At 39.6% G+C, this 14,802-nt stretch overlaps 1 protein-coding gene and 1 long non-coding RNA gene across 3 annotated transcripts; one reads left to right on the top strand and one right to left on the bottom strand.

Annotated features, from left to right (window-relative positions):
• Window positions 1-269: 269 nt before the first annotated feature.
• On the top strand, window positions 270-4,597 carry LOC146714055 (uncharacterized). 2 transcript variants are annotated; one of them, XM_085450647.1, is made up of 2 exons: window positions 270-496; window positions 2,365-4,597. In XM_085450647.1, the coding sequence occupies exons 1-2, from the start codon at window positions 481-483 to the stop codon at window positions 3,948-3,950; spliced, it is 1,602 nt and encodes a 533-aa protein (XP_085306773.1). In that variant the 5' UTR covers window positions 270-480; the 3' UTR covers window positions 3,951-4,597. The 2 variants fall into 2 exon arrangements, with proteins under 2 accessions (XP_085306773.1, XP_085306774.1); XM_085450648.1 differs by lacking the exon at window positions 270-496 and adding an exon at window positions 536-607.
• Window positions 4,598-12,573: 7,976 nt separating this feature from the next.
• On the bottom strand, window positions 12,574-13,650 carry LOC146714054 (uncharacterized). The gene is made up of 2 exons (XR_014918769.1): window positions 13,453-13,650; window positions 12,574-12,903 (listed from the first exon to the last, which is right to left on the bottom strand). It is a non-coding gene; the product is annotated as an uncharacterized LOC146714054 (long non-coding RNA).
• Between the last annotated feature and the right edge of the window lie 1,152 nt (window positions 13,651-14,802).

The raw sequence follows: 14,802 nt of genomic DNA, 5'->3' as shown, positions 1-14,802 counted from the left end.
AGCTGGAACGCAAATATGCAAAACAAGCTACATAAAGCAGTCAAATTGATATAATGATACTACTCACTAAAGGAGAAATGAAACAGTAATTAAAAAAATCAAGTGAAGATGGCAGAACAGTAAAGATGAAAGAATTCGCAGGAAGTTAGTGTCCCCTATCAACACTTCTGTGCAGGTGGTGGCGGTAATGCACCAGAAACGTTGCTTGCCAATCGACATTAAACAAGAAGAAGTAGTAGCGCTTGTAAAAAGCAGAACGTAGGCGTAAGGAAGTAAGAGTATAACTACAGTCATCAAACGTTTTATCTTCCACGAGGACCTTTAGTTTTTTAAGCCGTCTAAGGCAAAGATCGTGTGGCTGTGCCCCTCTGGTCTCCAGCAGATCGCGTTTCTGTTTGTGATGCGTGATTGGAAAGATATACGCTCTCGTTGATCGTTGTAAACAAAGAACGTGTACTCGTGCTGACTGACGGGAGTAACATGCCGGAAAGAGGATGTAAGTGAGCCCACTCTCTCTACTCGTCGTAGTCTAATTACAAAATCGGCACGCTTGCCTCCTTCTCTCCTGGTGGATCTTTAATTCGGGTTACTCAGAGAGGGATCCACAGTGAGTAAATTATAACTGCATTGGTTGCCTAACTCCATCATTGTCTACAGGGTTTCTCTCTTAGCTAATTTGTGTTTTCGCTTGTACCTTCTGTTTATCCTCTGTCGCTTACTTTATTCCATCTGATGATCGCATAGAGCTTCTTTTGTTAATAGCATTACATCCTCTGCACAATGTGGCTGCTCTGAAAAAGAAGTCAACAAATCAGAGAATCTCGACTCCCTGGAAGAACTTATAAGTACACCTACACTGAAGACTAATTTAGAAGATCTTCTTTTGACATGGAAAAGTAAAAGCCCCCTTGAAAGTAATGAAATCTTAGTAAGTAAGGAACAACATCAGGTTTCTTTACGGCGCTGCAGCCAGGTTGAGCCAATTGTACTGTTTGTCTTTCTATCTTAGTACAGCACTGGTCAAATGTTTGGACACAGCTTCTCATTTAATGCCTTTTCTTTCATTTCATGACTGTTTACATTGTAGGTTCTCACTGAAGGCATCAAAACTATAAATGAAGAAATATGGAAATAGGAAGTAAACAAAAAAATGAAAATAACTCATGTCTTATATTCTAGATTCTAGCCACCCTTTGGTTTGATTACTGCCTCGCACTCTTGGCATCCCTTGATGAGCTTCACAGGTAGTCACCTGAAATGGTTTTCCAACAGTCTTGAGTACTTTCTAGCCCTTTTGGTCCATATGATCCCAAACCATCTCGATTGGGTTTAAGTCGGGTTACTGTGGAGTCCAGGCTTTCTGGCGTAGCGCTCCATCATTCTCCTTGGTCAAATTAGCTCTTACACAGCCTGGAGGTGTGTTTGGGGTCATTGTCCTGTTGAAAAATAAATGATGGTGCACCTAAACACAAACCAGATGGGGCGGCATGTTGCTGCGGGATGCTGTAGTAGCCATGCTGGTTTAGCGTGCATTCAATTTTGAATAAATCCCCAACAATGTCACAAGCAAAGCACCTCCACACCATCACACCTCCTCCATGTTTCACAGCGTGAACCGTTCACCTTTTCTGCTTCGCCCAAAGACACAGTGGGTGGAACCAAACATCTCAAAATTTGACTCATCAGACCAGATTTTCACTGGTCTAATGTCCATTCCCTGTGTTTCTCCGCCCAAACAAATGTCTTCTGATTGTTGCTTTTCCTTAGTAGTGGTTTCTTAGCAGCTATTTGACCATAAAGGGCTGATTCACAAAGTCTCCTCTCAGCAGGTGATGTAGAGATATTTCTGCTACTGGAACTCTGTGTGGCATTTCTCTAGGCTCTAACCAGAGGTGCTGTGATTTCTGAGGCTGGTGACTCAGATAAATTTATCGTCAGCAGCAGAGGTGACTCTTGGTCTTCCTTTCCTGGGATGGTCACCACGTGAGCCACTTTTTTGTTTGTTAGCGATTGATGTTTTTTTGCGACTGCGCTTGGCGACTACATCATGAAGCTCATTGAGAGAAGGCCAAGGGATTGCAGCGCTGTCAACAAATGAAAGGGTGGCTACTTTTAGATGTCTAAAATATAAGATATATTTAGAGTTATTTATCTTTTTTCTTTGCTAAATAATTCACACATCTCTTTTCATATATTTAATGTCTTCTGTTTGTGTCTACAATGTGTCTCTATATACGTTTTCTTTAACCTTTTAACGATGTTAAACTGAAACTGAATTAAGGTTTTAAGAATGTGTCATAATCTGTACACTTTGTAGGTTTTGTCATTCTATAACCACATGTCATTGTTTCTTTGTCATTATAGGCAAAAGAAGGGAAAGCATCAAAGAAAACAAAAACCAACCAGTTCCAGCAAGTACAGATGAACCAGTTGTGAACCGGATGGAAAAGACTTTTACCACTATGAAGCAGCCCAGAAGACGCCAGAGCATTGACAGTGGGGACAAAAGCTTCACATGTGATCAGTGTGGAAAGACTTTAACCCGGCATAGTTGTTTAAAACAACATCAGCTCATCCACACTGGATTTAAACCATTCAGCTGTGATCGGTGTGGAAAGGCTTTTACTCAGAATTCCAACTTAAAAAGACATCAGCTCATCCACACTGGATTTAAACCATTCAGCTGTGATCAGTGTGGAAAGAGTTTCACCAAGAGTGACGGCTTAAAAAAACACAACCTCATTCACACTGGATTTAAACCATTCAGCTGTGATCAGTGTGGAAAAGCTTTTACTCAGAATGCCAACTTAAAAAAACATCAGCTCATTCACGCTGGATTTAAACCGTTCAGGTGTGATCAGTGGGGAAAGTCTTTCACTTCCAAAAGTAACTTAAAAGGACATCAGGTCATCCACACTGGATTTAAACCATTCACCTGTGATCAGTGTGGAAAGTCTTTCACGTCCAAAGGTAACTTAAAAGGACATCAGGTCATCCACACTGGATTTAAACCATTCAGCTGTGATCAATGTGGCAGGACTTTCACTCAGAGTGGCAGCTTAAAAAAACATCAGGTCATCCACACTGGATTTAAACCATTCAGCTGTGATCAGTGTGGAAAGTCTTTCACTTCTAAAGGTAACTTAAAAGGACATCAGGTCATCCACACTGGATTTAAACCATTCAGCTGTGATCAGTGTGGAAAGTCTTTCACTTCCAAAGGTAACTTAAAAGGACATCAGCTCATCCACACTGGATTTAAACCATTCAGCTGTGGTCAGTGTGGAAAGACCTTTACTCAGAATTGCAGCTTACAAAAACATCAGCTTATCCACACTGGATTTAAACCATTCAGCTGTGATCAGTGTGGAAAGACCTTTACTCAGAATTGCAGCTTACAAAAACATCAGCTTATCCACACTGGATTTAAACCATTCAGCTGTGGTCAGTGTGGAAAGACCTTTACTCAGGATTGCAGCTTACAAAAACATCAGCTTATCCACACTGGATTTAAACCATTCAGCTGTGATCAGTGTGGAAAGGCTTTTACTCAGAATGGTCACTTACAAAAACATCAGGTCATCCACACTGGATTTAAACCATACAGTTGTGATCAGTGTGGAAAGACCTTTACTCAGGATGGCAGCTTACAAAAACATCAGCTTATCCACACTGGATTTAAACCATTCAGCTGTGATCAGTGTGGAAAGACTTTTGCACTCAAGAATAGGTTAATAAATCATCAACTGATCCCCCCAATCAACCATCCATCTTCTTTCGCTTTATCCGGGGCTGGATCGCGGGGCTGGATCGCGGGGAACACCAAGGCGTTCCCAGGCCAGCCGAGAGATATAATCTCCCCAGTGTGTCCTGGATCTGCCTCGGAGCCTCCTCCCAGTGGGATAGGCCCAGAACACCTCACTCAGGAGGCATCCTGGTCAGATGCCTGAATCACCTCAACTGGCTCCTTTTGATGTGGAGGAGCAGCGGCTCTGCGACTCTGAGCCCCTCCCGAATGGCTGAAGGAGTAACAGATGGGTTGAAGGTGGGGATGGGATTACATCAATTCTGAGCCCTTCTTGTTTTCAGTAGCGACGGACAGACTGACATACAAAGTCAGTTAAGAGTCTCTGTTGAATATGTTGTTTGCAGATGATATTGTAATCTATAGTAGGAATAGGAATCAGTAGTAAGAGAACCTGGAGAGGTGGAGGTGTGCTCTGGAGAGAAGAGGAATGAAGGGAAGGGAAATAACATGCCCATCTTAAGCTGGCAGCCAGCATGTAGAAAGACTTTGTCTTAATTGTTGATATTAGTTTCTTACATTTTCTGATTTTTAATCAAATGGTCTTTTCAGAAACTCCTGATTGTTGTTTCGTAAATGTAATGGCTATTATTAATGGGGTGGCTGTAGCTCAGGTGGTAGAGCAGGCATCTACTGATCGGAAGGTTGGTGGTTCGATTCCTGGCTTCCCTTGGTCTGCATGCCAAATATCCTTGGGCAAGATATTAACCCCAAATTGATCTCCGATGCATCCATTGGAGTATGAATGTGTGTGAATGTTACTTAGAAAGCACTTAGAACAATGTGCTTGGGTGAATGCACAAGTTGTGTAAAGCGCTTTGAGTGCTCAGAAGAGTAGAAAAGCGCTATATAAGAACCAGTCTATTTACCATATTTACTTTACTAAATTAAACCCATGATTAAGAGTGTTAATAAAAATATATTCTTATTTTCTGATTATATTGTTTTTTTTGTACTTTGTAGTAAGGTCTGTGAGGAAAACTAGGTCAGAGGGTGACTGGTCGCCTTGGCAACAGAGACTTCAGTTAGGGGAAGTTAAAAAACAGGAAGCTAGGGTAGAGTTGCTTAGGCATATTAATAAAACACAGGAAACCAGACAGAAAAGCGGAACTAGTAACACAGAAGGAGTTGTTTATATCGAAACTATGTGTGTGTGATGTATAGCAGAACTATAAATGGAATTTAATAAAAGGCCACAATGCACAAAGGCTTAGAGATCTATGCACGCCTCACAAAACAAACTGTTCATTGAAGATCAAATTGAGGAAAACTTTGTCACGTTAAAGTCATGCAAACATTGAGTTTATCTGTTCTGTGCAAACATCTATGTAATGTTACAGACCAAGCATTATTGTCATCATGTGATCACAAAGAGAAGCAGAGCATCTGAACAATCTGAAAGACCTGTTGCTGTTTAGTGGGCTGTTCATCATGATAATTAGTGAGGTCAATGCAGCGCTGTTTCTCTAATGTAGCTATTTGAAATGTGGTGAAATGTGTTTTGTTGGGATTTGAGTGTAAACTAGGTTGCAGCACAGGAGGTGCAGACAGAAAGTGAAACTAAGCAGAGTGTTTTGATCCAAACTTAGAGTGTGTGACGTGCTGCAGAAATATATATATATTAGGGGTGCAACGATACACAAAATTCACGGTTCGGTTCGGTTCGATACTTTGGTGTCACGGTTCGATATTTTTTCGATACAAAAAAATGTTCAAGCATTTTTAATTTGTCATTTATTAAAATTATAAATATATATTTTAACTCAAAAGTACAGTTTTTAAATTTAACCCTAACCCTTGTGCGTGTTTTTTTATTTTGACAGTGAATGCACACCTGCGGACCACTTATGTGCAGCCCTGGTTATTTAGCTCGTCATATTGCAGCCACAGAAATTCTTTTGTCCATGAAACCATAAAGCTGCACTTTCTTTTTGCCTTATAGTCTGATTTGTCATAACTTTTCCGTTTTGTGGTAAGCTTTTATTTGGCTGTCACTTCTTCACCCTGACCTGTCTTATTTGGCTCAGCAGAACTAAAATATATATCTGTCTGTGAAGGTTCTCAGTCATCCAGGTCATCGTAGTCAAATATAAATCCTGCTGCTTTTACACACGTACTCACATAAGCTCAGCGATTCTCTGCGCGATCAACCTCTCACATGTTTAAGCTGCGGGAGATTTCACTTGTCATGTTTGCATAGTAAGCTAACGATTAATAAGACGATGTCAGAGGAATTGGTGCCCAAATTATCATCACTCACAGATCAGTGCTGTCGCTCTCTATACACAGTTCACGTGATTGCAAAGTGAAAGCAAAAAACAAGCGCAAATTCAAACGCGACTTCAATACGTCACATATTGACAGTGGCTCACCGATGCCAATGACATAATTACCCAGCTACATTTCTGAAAGAATGCAAAAGCATTGACATATATTTTTCCTACAATAGCCCGATGGGCAGGGAAGAGATAGATTTTGGTAGCCCGACTGAAAAAAATCGCTATCTCCGGGACGTCGGGCTAGCGATATTGCAAGCCCTGTATCTGATTGAGGAATCACTCATCTTTGGAAAAGAGAGTTTATTACAGAGAAATGGCTCTTTCCAAAATAAAAGCTATACTATCCGCTTCTTCTGGGCTATATTCTCAGCAGCATAAGGAGAATCATGTGCTAACAGCTGTCTAAATGACTCGGCTAAAGTTAGTAGCATGCTTGTTTTTTGTCTGCTTCCACTTGTCTTTGCACTAGGATGATGTCGGCGTAAATGTGCAGTCATATTCGTTGTGTTCCCACTAGTGCTTTCAGGTTAATCTCGTTGAAATGACCTTAGCGCCACAACACGGCAAATCTCCGTTAACGAGCTACCGCCGATCGCTCCGTGCATGGGGCTAGACGGCCAACACGTTAATGAGCTAACTGCGCTAACACACTAGTTCACACCAATGTAATTGAGCATTGCATGGCACATCCAACATACTGTTTTACTTTAGTCCATGACATGCTTACCTTCAGGGTCATACGTCACATGAAAACCAAAATAATTCCAAACGCCAGATCTGAATGAGAGTGGGGGAGGTCCATGTTAAAAGGAGAGCTTAACTTCTGTCTCGCTAGCTTGCCCTGCGCTCTTCCTTCTGACTATGCTGTCTGTGTTGAGCGCTCAGTGGATCTGCGCTCGACAGTGCAGCCTAGGCGGAGTAGTCGAACACAGATTCACTGAGCGCTCAACACAGACAGCATCGTCAGAAGGAAAACTGATAAAATAAATTACAAATGTTGTATTGTTCGATACATATGCGTACCGAACCGAAAGCACTGTATCGAACGGTTCAATATCGATACGAATATCGTTGCACCCCTAATATATATATATATATATATATATATATATGACCATGTTGGCTGCTGCTGCTTTCAGACCTGAGCGTGTGTTCATGTGTTCAGGTCTCCGTTCCCGGGAATGTAAAATAAAGATCATGTTTTGAGCTTTGACCACCCTGGGTCCAGTCTTTCTCTGCCGCCAAAAGAATTCAAATAACAAAATTTAATAGTTTTAAATGATTTCTGTTGTCTTAAAACATGATGTGGGTCTGTTTTGTTGCATGATGAGAAAAAGAAACCTGTCTTTTTTATGTTGCATCAAACTTTTTTTATTGTATTTCATCAGTTTGTCATTTTGACCAAAGGTATGTGTAAAATTAAATGTATCCTATAATTATTAAGATATATAAAACTTATAATGTATATTTCTTATTTTCTGTTAACTTATTTACACATTACTTAAAAGTTATGTCGCTATAATCATTTTTTGTATTTTCTCTGTAAGAAAACGACTTGCTAACCCTTTATTCCAGTGTACCTACTGTTAAGTATTTGTGCATAAATATATTTAAAATGCCAATTCAAAGAGAATAATTGAAATATCATATAATTACAGTGGAATTGCAGCATTTATCACAGGACCACACTCCGAATCCCCCTGTAACTGTATTGTCATGTGACATGTGCAGTGTAATAGGGCAGCCTTTTGCGGCTGGATTTATTATGAGGCAGACCAAGACAAGTATAGTTGAACAAGGTATTTATTTACCATACAGCTCACAAACATTGCATCTAATAACAACTAGAGATGGACCGATCCGATATTACGTATCGGTATCGGTCCGATACTGACCTAAATTACTGGATCGGATATCGGAGAAAAATAAAAAATGTAATCCGATCCATTAAATATCACGAAAGCACCTCACAAAACTTGCAACACGCCGTAACTCACCTCAGGTTAGCACGTCGGAGCAATATGCATCACGTGATAGAGCGGCTGTGGCATGCGGGACCTGTCGGTGGTCTGGATAGCATTTGGAGCTTCGCTAGCAACCCGGCATTTCATCTCCGACAAAGTTATCCCCGAGAGAAGTAAAGCAAGTGTGTAAGTCCATCTCTGAATGTTTGTAAAGCATTCCCACGTTAAGCTTAACGAGCGACTGCCTCTCGCTCTCCGGCTGCTACTTCAATCGTGAAACTGCTTAAATGATCAGCTGATCGGCTTTTCTGTAGCGAGTCTCTCTTGTTTGTTTTTGGCCCACTTTGCACCAGAAAGAGGAAACCAGCGGCTGAACAACAGCAGCACGTTTAAGCTTGATCAGCTGTTGTTAGAATTTATTTAATATTACTTTCTACACCAGGATCTTTTTCTACGTAGCTGACGCTGGTAACTGTGCAGGGGCGGATCTAGCAAAGTTTAGCCAGGGGGGCCGATAGGGCATTAACAGGGAAAAGGGGGCACAAAGACATACTTTTCTTTCTTATTCTCATTTAAAATGTCTAGCTTTTAATAAATAATTATCTGACACCCAAAGTTTTAATTTGATGTAAAACGAATAGAAGTCAATTACTGTATATAGTGACTATTAAGTCTAATATATATACCCTAGTAAGCTATAGTACTTTTTCCTTTGGGAAGGTACCATCTGTGCAGTCTGCAATTTTGTTGAAGAAAGATGTTGAATCTATTTAATATTTCTTGAAAAATAATTGATTTCTGTGCATTTTTTTTCACACTGCATCAAATTAAGGTTGATTACGTCGATTAAGCATCATGAGGTGGAGCGTGAGGGGTGGTTCCCTATTTTTTATTTATTTATTTTTGTTGTTGCTGGGAGTTGGAACCCTATTAGTTAGGTTGCTTAATATTTACGCTAAGTACTCTTTAAAATACCAGAATAGGGAGAATGGTGTAGGTCTAAGTTTATTAGATTGATCAGTATTGCTGAACTATGAAATATTTTTTTTGTATACAGGTATAACAGAATAGCTTTAGTGTAGTTGTTGTTTTAAACTTGAGTATGAACTTGCAGACTTGCAAAATGCAGCAAGATATTTTAAAAAACAGTTTTGTTGATTAAAAAACACTATATCGGATTCATATCGGTATCGGCAGATATCCAAATTTATGATATCGGTATCGGTATCGGACATAAAAAAGTGGTATCGTGCCATCTCTAATAACAACTGACAGTCTTAAATACTTTCAGCTGTCACAGGTTAAAGCATTATTCTATTAACAGGTGAGTTCTCAAATCCTGACCTTCCACCACATTATATAATACATCAACTTCAATAAAAATATATATAAATACATTTTACATTTTCATATTAATAAATATTTTTCACTTTATCCTTAAACCATACCCCTTATTGTAAAAACACCAAAAAAAACCCAAGCACAAAAGCAAGGCTGGACTGGGACAAAAAAATCGGCCCGGGCATTTTGACTAGAGACCGGCCCACCAGGATAAAGATTGAAAATGTGACGTCAATCAGGGGTAAAACCGCAAAGGATTCTGGGAACTTGTGGCAAGAGGTACTAGCACACGCAGGCTTTCAATTGAACTCAGTTACACAGCAATAAAAAGAAACCCAAAAAATGGCAAGAAGCTGTTGTATTATTAACTGCAATAGCCGGTCGCATGACAGCCACGGGAAGCCGACGGGTAAAGAGATCGTTTTTTTTATCGGATTACGTCGTTGAAGAGAAATTTTTTAAGCCATGTTTCCGAAGTAAGAGCCAACAGATGGTCTGGATATACCAAATATAACGTCTCAGAACACTCCAGCTCACATGTTAGTCTGCTCCAAGCATTCCCACAAAGGTCAGAGTTCTGTTGTAGTTAATACGTCATTTTTCTTAACATAATTGGTGATATAGGTTACAAGCAAGTCTGGCGCTGAACAGAAATTGTTGCACTATGCTCCTTTATTTATTGTGCATAAATAGTGAATTGTCCTGACACAATATTGTGTTTCGCTTCTGTTATTACCATGGTACATTGACAAAAACATATACTTTTATTCACAGGATAAAACAGTTGTTTTGTATCACTAATTGTCCAGTGCGATTACAGCATACAGTATTATTGTCACTGCTACATTTCTGTAATGCTACCAGAAATTATTTCCACTACTAATTAATTACCCTTGAGCTCAAAGGTCCTATTAATAAACTGTTAACGAATGTGTATTTATGACGACGATTTGTGAGACTGGTAAACTTACCTTTGTTCGTACGATGGTCTTTCGTTCTACACGGTGCATTTCAAGGTCCTGTACCCATCCGTCGGTAAACTGTACCTGGGCTTGTTGCAGTGACCTGAAGTTACTAAACTTCATGAGTGTATGCACTAACTCCAAGAACCGTATAATTATAAATCTGAGCGTGGTGAAAGTTGGGCAGCATGCTAACGTCTTTTGTCCACTCTGTGTGCTCGTAAGGGTCTGACCCTTTCACTCCTTTGATTTTTTCCTCGTATCTTTTCTTTGACTTTTCGTCGAGTCTGTCTTTGTACGGACCGGCATTGTTCTCCTTTTGTTTTGTACATTCCTTTTTTGTGCGGCAAAGAAAAAACAAGAAGGTTTGGAACCGGAGAATGAACGTTTTGCGGTGCTGCAAATGCTTGCATTTGATGCGGTACTTGGATTGTTTTGCCACGAGTTCCGGGCATGCAATGCGCGAAAATCACATGATTGCTAAACAAGGGGGAGGGTGCATCCGGCTTCCTCGGCTGTAATTGGTCCAGCCCAGAGTCGATCATGACCATTGGCCAATCCAACACCTTTCATTATATATACCCTTCCTAAAAAAAAAAAAAATAAAAAAAAATAAAATCCATCGGCCCATAAAAACAAAAATTCGCCAGCAAATGCCCGGTATGCCCGATGGCCAGTCCAGCTATGCACAAAAGATTTCCCACGCTCCTTTAACCCATGGCCTCTCCTGGAACCCTTTAAATGTTTCTGGACCACCAGGAAAACATTTGCCCAAACACCCTGGAGTGAACACGGGAAAGAAAGGTGAGTAATAACATCTTACGGTCACTTCTTTGCACCACCTTTATTTCTAGACTTTCACACACACTATCATTAGTTATCCTTACTGGTAAACTTTATTTGCTCTCAATCACAAACTGTCTTCTTCACAGACAACCACCACATTTATTGATGAGGAGTAGGACCTGTAACAAAGGCTACCAACTGATTTTTAAATACACAATAAATACTCAATGAAAAATCCAACTTGTGTGCAAATATTCTTCCTGTGCTAGGCTTAAAGTGCGATGCTGAATAAAGAGCTAGACAAGGTTCTTTTAATAAAGCGAAAGGTGCTCCTAAAGTGATATAGAAATTATAATATAAGTGGTAGTAAGGGAGGCCTCTCCATTACATGCAGTAAAGCCCACTATTAGAGTACATCGTCTGGACCATTTCTCACCGCAAATGCACCACAGTGGCTTCACCAAATCAAATCAAATCACTTTTATTGTCACATCACATGTGCAGGTACATTGGTACAGCACATGCGAGTGAAATTCTTGTGTGCGAGCTTCACAAGCAACAGAGTTGTGCAAAATACAATAACATAAACAGGCAAAATATATGAATGGCTAAATCTGAAACTAATAAATATATGTACAATATATAATAGTATATGCAAAAAAAAAAAAATAATTTCTGGATGTGTATACTAAATGTTTTTCTACGTGTGTGTGTGTGTGTGTGTGTGTGTGTGTGTGTGTGTGTGTGTGTGTGTGTGTGTATAAACATATTTTACAAATTAAATAGAGTCAACAATAAATAAAATATATAAAAATATACAGAGTACACATTTTGTACATGACGATATACCATTGTTGAGCCAGTGGTTAGCATTCTGCCTGTGTTCGGTGTGTTTGCTTTTGCCTTCCATATCCTGTTAGTCTGTATTACTTGCAGCGGCATTCCCTCCTATTGTTATCATGTGTGTATTTAAGTCCTGTGTCCTCCTCTGCTCATTCTTGTGTAATGTCCGTTTCCCTGCATTCCACCTTTATCCTTCCGGTTCTAGTGTTTTATTGTTGTTGGGTTTTTTTTTTAGTATTGTTGTATTTTGTTTGAGTATTTTTTCTACAGCAATAAAGGTGGCTCTTTGAGTTTATTACCCTGTCTGTGACTCCTGTGTCCTGCCTCCCACTTAGTACCATCATGGCAATACTAACTCAAGACAACTGTATTCTGATGTGATGTCGTCTCTTAATAAACATTATTGTAACACTGGTGGTGCAACACTAGACCTGTTAGTGCTACTTCTTGCCTTCTTTGCATGTAGTGCGGGCAATATAGTTACCTTTAACCACAGTACGAGGACAGAAGGGAAATATGGACCAGATCAGACAGGTTCTAGATTCGTAGGAGCCAAGGGTGTATTACAACAGAGTACTTGTACACAGTAGGTGTAGAAAACACAATTGCATTTATTAGCAATTATTAAAGTTGTGCACATTTAACAAAAGTAGAGAGCTCTTCTTGAAAACAAAAAAATAAAATAAACCCCACAAATGGTCGACCCAAGGATATATTGTCTTTTGTGTCTTTTTTAAAGTCAATTTCAGTCTTTCAATGTTCAATAGTCACTCAGTGTGTGTGTAACCAGTCGGGTTACAATCTACCAGTTCATCCGGCTCTTTGGGCTGGTCTCGCCATCCAGTACTGGAAAAGGGATCCTCGATTCTTCTCAGGTCCTCAAAACCAATCCAATCCAAATAAGCAAAGGGAAAAAACCTGACCTGGGGACCAGGCCAGAACACAGTAGTTCAACATTTAAGCTATCATGCCTGTAACTTATTATGACTACTGGTTGCTTGTAGTGCTTCTAAATTTCTTTCAAAATATTCTATGTTGTACAACAAATTATTCTCATTTCAAAGGGAAAAAGTGCATAGGAAACACATTTAAAATACAAAATAGCTCAGCAGTGCATTAAAAATACACATTGGCTTGAGACCTATCAAGTTTCAGCTAAGTAAAGTGCAGGTGAAGGCACTTAATTTCACATTGTTAATACTTAATTGTGCAGAACTATAATTAACACCATGAGAAAAGGGAACATGTGCTAACATAACAACTTCGCACAAAACCATACATTATACATCAATACCACAGTAATGTGACATAAACCTTTAAAGAACATCTCGTATAAAGTGCAGCAGACTCAGTGCTAATTGCTTTAGCCTCAGAAAAGGCACTTTCATTGCAAAATGGCTAACGGAAGTTAGCATCAGAGCTAGCGGCAAGTAGCATGCTATGCTAGCGCACGTGTACTGCCTGGGACTTACCATGCAAAGCAACAAATGCTACACGGGGCTTCACAGTGCTCACGTTGGCTCACGGCCTCTGGAATACAGTATTACTCTTATTATTCTTGCCGAAAAAAGGACTTTCTCTATCCAGCTAGCTTCTTCGCCACACGGGTAAACTGATCTTTCACCGTCTGTGTCTCTGGCGTATCTGACTGGCACATGAAGGCGCACAGGTGTCTGAGCAGCGCACAGACTAGGGGAGAGTCAGACCGGCCAATGATTGGTCGCTCAGTGGATCTGACAAACACACTCTACAGGACTAAGTCCTGCCACCACACCATTTATACATTACATATACATATGTACATATTAATTAAACTTATGTTTACATGCTTTTTATCAGTATTTATTATAATTAACTTTGTTTTTATCAATATTTATTTATACTTTTAATCCTGTTTTTAACACTGGGTTACATTATGGAAAACCACACCAGTTTGCTGTGAGATGTAAAGCAGAAGTGATGGAAGCCCCGAACATCCACATGAATAGCACGAGTTTTTAAGGGGCTTGCATGCATGTGTGCGCAGACACTACTGGTAATGCTTGAGCAGCCTGGAAACAGTGGCCATGTTGAGCTTCAGTGTGGGTTGCTGCTAAAGCTATCATAAGATATAAGAACTGAGTTCAAAAGATAACTGTACTGTAGGTTCTTTTAACAAGAGAAGACAAATGTGCTCCAATTATACTTTTTCACAATTTATTATCAACACGGTTAGAATTTTAAATTAGTTTTACATGGTACCATGGACCTCCTTTTACTGGCTGAGGGACAATAGGCTGTCACAAACAGGCAGTAAACACTTTTTTATTATGTGTGATAAAGAGTCTACTAAGGTGAAAAATTTGTTTCTTCTTCTACTGGTGATGGCAATGTAGCTTGCCATCACCAGTGTGTGAATGTGTGTGTGAATGGGTGGATGACTGGATATGTAAAGCGCTTTGGGGTCCTTAGGGACTAGTAAAGCGCTATATAAATACAGGCCATTTACCATTTACCATTCTATAATTTTCTTTTTTTTTTTTTTTTTTTTTTTTTTTTCTAAATGACATCAGAAACAGCAGTATGCGACATTACGTGATGGCAGAGCTTCAGTTCATCCTCTGTCATTTTTTTTTTTTTTTTTTTTTTTTTAATAAATAGGACAGGGGGAATGAATGAGAGAGAGAGGGGGAGAGAAAGAAAGAAAACCAAAGGGGAGAAGAGACGGTGAGAAGGGGGGGGAAGAGAGAGAAAAAAAAAACTCCTGGGTCACCTGTATGGAGAAAAAACAAACAAACAAACAAACAAACAAAAACAAACAGAGGAGACAGCAAACAACAAAG

This window comes from Copadichromis virginalis, linkage group LG3 (genome assembly GCF_057382275.1).
Source record: "Copadichromis virginalis isolate Kocher_CV1m ecotype Utaka linkage group LG3, C_Virginalis_male_GT1.1, whole genome shotgun sequence".
NCBI lineage: Eukaryota > Metazoa > Chordata > Actinopteri > Cichliformes > Cichlidae > Copadichromis > Copadichromis virginalis.
The sequence above is the reverse complement of the archived record's forward strand: the minus strand, read 5'-3'. Positions and strand labels throughout refer to the sequence as shown.